Genomic DNA, 4275 nt, shown 5'->3' on the forward strand with positions numbered 1-4275 from the left:
TACTAACAAAAATACGGTGGGTGCAATAGTCGCCCCCATTTTTTCAGCAAACGCCACCCAAGGCCGTTTTGGACGGGTAGAAATTCCGTAGTTTCCAAGTCTATGGATAAAGCTCGCGTAAGAAGAATACGTCACGGTCGAAAGTCTTTGACGTCAATTAATGCATCATGACGTCATGCCTCCCTGACGTCTTTCTCTCTCGCGCAGTGTGTGTGTTTGTGTTCATTTTGTGCACATGTGTTAGTGTTACTGTTTGTGTGTGTGTGTGTGTGTGTGTGTGTGTGTGTGTGTGTGTGTGTGTATGTGTGTGCGCACGCGTGCATGAGTCTGTACTCGTATGTGTGTGGTGTGTGTGTGTATTTGTGTGTGTGTGTGTGTGTGTGTGTGTGTGCGCACGCGTGCATGAGTCTGTACTCGTGTGTGTGTAAATGTGTGTGTGGGTATAAGTGTATGTGTGTGCGTGTATGTGTGTTTGTTTGTAAAGGTGTGTATGTCCGTCTGTCCATAATGCGTATGGGTGTGTGTTTTGTGTGTATGAAGTTTTTTTGTGAGAGTGAGTGAGTGCGTGTTAGTGAGTGTGTGCATGTGTGTGTGTGTGACTTGGGGTGTGTGTGTGTGTGTGCGTGTGTGTGTGTGTGTGTGTGTGTGTGTGTGTGTGTGTGTGGGTGTGTGTGTGTGTTTGAGAGAGAGAGAGAGAGTGTGTGTGTGTGTGTGTTAATTTGTGTGTGCATGAGTTTGTGTGTATGTTTGTGTGTGTATGAGTGTGTATATGTGTTTGTTTGTAAAGGTGTGTGTGTCCGACTGTCTATGTGCGTATTTGTTTGTGCGTATGTACAGTGTGTGTGTGTGTGTGTGTGTGTGTGTGTGTGTGTGTGTGTGTGTGTCTGTTTGTATAAGAGAGAAAGAGAGAGAGAGAGAGAGAGAGAGAGAGAGTGTGTGTGTGTGTGTATGTGTGTGTGTGCGTAAGTGTATGTGTGTGTGTATGTGTGTTTGTTTGTAAAGGTGTTTATGTCCGTCTGTCTATATGTGCGTATGGGGGTGTGTTTTGTGTGTATGAAGTGTGTGTGAGAGAGTGAGTGAGTGCGTGTGAGTGAGTGTGTATGTGTGTACGTGTGTGACTTGGGGTGTGTGTGTGTGTGTGAGAGTGCGTGTGCGTGTGTGTGTGTGTGTGTGTGTTCGTGTGTGTGTGTGTGTGTGTGTGTGTGGGTGTGCGTGTGTGTGTGTGTTTGAGAAAGAAAGAGAGAGAGAGAGTAAGAGAGAGGTTTGTCTTTCGCTGGGGTATGCAGTGCCTTGGCGTTGCACATCTACTTAATTTATTTTTATGTTTAAATTAATAATTTTATTCATTCTGTTTTGTTGAACAATGCTGGGTTTTTTTTCTCGTAAAGCTTTATTTTATCTTATTTTCAGGGTGTTGGGCGGGCAACTTGAACTCAAACCCAGTCTTGAGTTGAAGTCGCGGGGGTGGCGTTGTGGGCCCAGTGGCAGTGGGGGGACAGTCTCGCCATACACCGGTAAAGGGAGGCTACTCTACATCGACTGTCACTTCCGCTTCCTGCGGCATTTGTATTTTGTAGTCTGCTATTTTGTCGGCGGTCAAAGTCCACAGGCAAAATACACGTTTGCGTTTATCAGAGGCAGCATTGTGGGTTTTGTGGTCAGTTAGGCTTGGCTACAGCTAACATCATGCTTCATCTTGCGAAGTTGGAGGGCACTGTGCCAGTTTTGAACGTTTCTGTGCGGGTATGATTTTTGCGGTGTTTTCTGCACTTGAACTCGCAACACTTTTCTCACTTCGCGGCACAATTGTTCTGTTAAATTACAATATAACAATGCATTATGCACAGGTTGTGATGTAGTGACTACAAGATGTAAATGTCCTGTTACGGCAATCTTTGATTTTGTATGTTTTCATTCAACATGATCGAGCCACCACCAACAGTGGAAAGCTCACACTGTCACATTAACTGTCGCAAAGTGATGCGTCCCTCTTGTTCGTATTACAACTGCAACTCAAGAACATTAACGACGCATCTAGCACAGCTGCATACTTATTTGACATGCAAGGCTGAACACAACTGAACTGCCACATGTTGCACAAAGTGTTAGAGGCTTTGTCATTGTGAAGTATATAATGTGCTATGTGTGATACATATGTAGCATGCAGTGCACAGCATTCAGCTTGGTGGTGAAACTATAATTAAAATTTAGCATGCCACTAATTAAGTTCCAGTGTTGTTGCCAGCATTTGGACCTCCCTAAACAAAAACAATAGGTCCAAATGTCCTGGCTTTAAAAAAACAATAGGTCCAAATTGTACCACCATACCTTTGATATGTACAAATAACTTACAGTCTGGAGTTAAATCTATCTTTTTACGCGAAAATGACAATAAAGCCATTGAAACATCCTAGTTTTCATTGTTCATAAACTTTGCTAGGAGAAAGAGCCTGACATTCCTGGCCTACCCTTTCCAATACAGTGCCCGGTGTGCGAATTACCATGCCGTAGTATTTATATTGATGAACTTTCCGCTATTTGCGCCGTTTTCGGTAAATAGGTACACCGGCTGGATCGGGTATTTCCGTAGCCTCGAGTGTCAATCACGACGGACTCGGCACCGAGTGCATTTTCACTCGTAGCGAACATGCATGAGCATTTCGATCAGGGTTTGTTTTCCGACTTTGCAACTCCCATTCCATTCATTGCAGACCTTGTCCGCCTTGTATGAATATGTATTGGTCAGTTGACCATCAAAACGTAAAAACTATCGGTCCATCGACCGGACAAGGCTAGGTCCAATGCGTCAAATCAGAAAGGAATGCGTCAGAGACCGAAGACCGAGGCCTGGCAACAACACTGAAGTTCATGTACCATGAACAACTTCCACTGCTAGATGATGATGATAATGACAGCTTTTATAGCGTGAACCACAGTAATTTATGCTCTCTGCGCTTTCCATATTAACTATGAATATGATTTGTATGAATAAAAACATATTATTTAACATAACATCAAATATATGATACATTCTAGCAAAATAACGTGGATCATTCAGATTGTTATTGTTTTATACATTGGAATGATTATGTGATGAATTTTCAGGTCATTGGGAAGGAAGCAAAGTTTCACAAATCCGCAACTCAAAGGTACCTATGTAATTACATTCTATGAGAAGTCATTTTGTACTGCATTTTTGGGGGGCTAAAACTTTTGTAATGCAGAAGATTATTAAATAAGTATCACTAATCACTTGTGTTCAATTTTTGATGCTTCAGTAATATTTATATGAAAACCACATATGAGGCTTTTACTTATTAATTGCATGTACCTGTGATTGTGAATCATGATTGCTTTCATAGAAAAAAGAATTGTAGATTTCCTTCGGGAAAATTTGAGGTACAGTCCCAGTGCACATTTTCACGGCGTAATCCTACTCGGACATTCTAAAAAAAATTACGGCATGACGTCATTTTGATGCTTATAAGTTATAAGCAAGTTATGAAAACCACATATGAGGCTTTTACTTATTAATTGCATGTACCTGTGATTGTGAATCATGATTGCATGCTTTCATAGAAAAAAGAATTGTAGATTTCCTTCGGGAAAATTTGAGGTACAGTCCCAGTGCACATTTTCACGGCGTAATCCTACTCGGACATTCTAAAAAAATTACGGCATGACGTCATTTTGATGCTTATAAGTTATAAGCAAGTTTACTGTCCTAACCACCCCCCGCGGGTTAGGGGGAAGAATTTACCCGATGCTCCCCAGCATGTAAGAGGCGACTAACGGATTCTGTTTCTCCTTTTACCACCCCAGCTAACATTCCCATCATAGCAACATTCTGCCTGACAATTTCATTGACCGAATCGTCTGCTAGCTACAGTAGGAAAACTTTCTTTCACATCTCTCATCATTCTCTATGTTTTCGTCGCCATCTTGAAGCACTCTGTCTCGATGTGTTTCGTTGCGTAGGTAACAAAAAAAGCGACTTGGTCGGGAAAAAGCGCGGGCTGATTCCTATGTAACACACTGCTGGTCTCCATGACCGAAGTACACCAGCCTGCATACGGATACAAAACACATCTCATGAACTGCTGGTCACGTATTCAATCGTCCCACGCTTTTAAATGGCCATCTTGCCCAGCCAAAACTGGAAGTGAATATCGCGAGAGTGCACCTTGACGGTGTGGTGTAACTCTAGCACAGCCGAGTGAGGTTACCCCGTCCTTGACGAGAAATTCTTTGTAGAATAACCCTAGCACGACCAAG

At 42.6% G+C, this 4275-nt stretch overlaps 1 protein-coding gene across 1 annotated transcript in view; it reads left to right on the forward strand.

Moving 5' to 3' along the window:
* The first annotated feature begins 1551 nt into the window (after positions 1-1551).
* Positions 1552-4275, forward strand: part of LOC138964578 (carnitine O-palmitoyltransferase 2, mitochondrial-like) — an 18090-nt gene continuing 15366 nt past the window's right edge. The window contains exons 1-2 of the mRNA XM_070336568.1: positions 1552-1743; positions 3106-3149. Coding sequence (XP_070192669.1) covers positions 1687-1743; positions 3106-3149 — 101 coding nt within the window. The 5' untranslated portion in view covers positions 1552-1686. The remainder of the gene's footprint in view (positions 1744-3105; positions 3150-4275) is intronic.

This window comes from Littorina saxatilis, linkage group LG4 (genome assembly GCF_037325665.1).
Source record: "Littorina saxatilis isolate snail1 linkage group LG4, US_GU_Lsax_2.0, whole genome shotgun sequence".
Classification (NCBI taxonomy): domain Eukaryota; kingdom Metazoa; phylum Mollusca; class Gastropoda; order Littorinimorpha; family Littorinidae; genus Littorina; species Littorina saxatilis.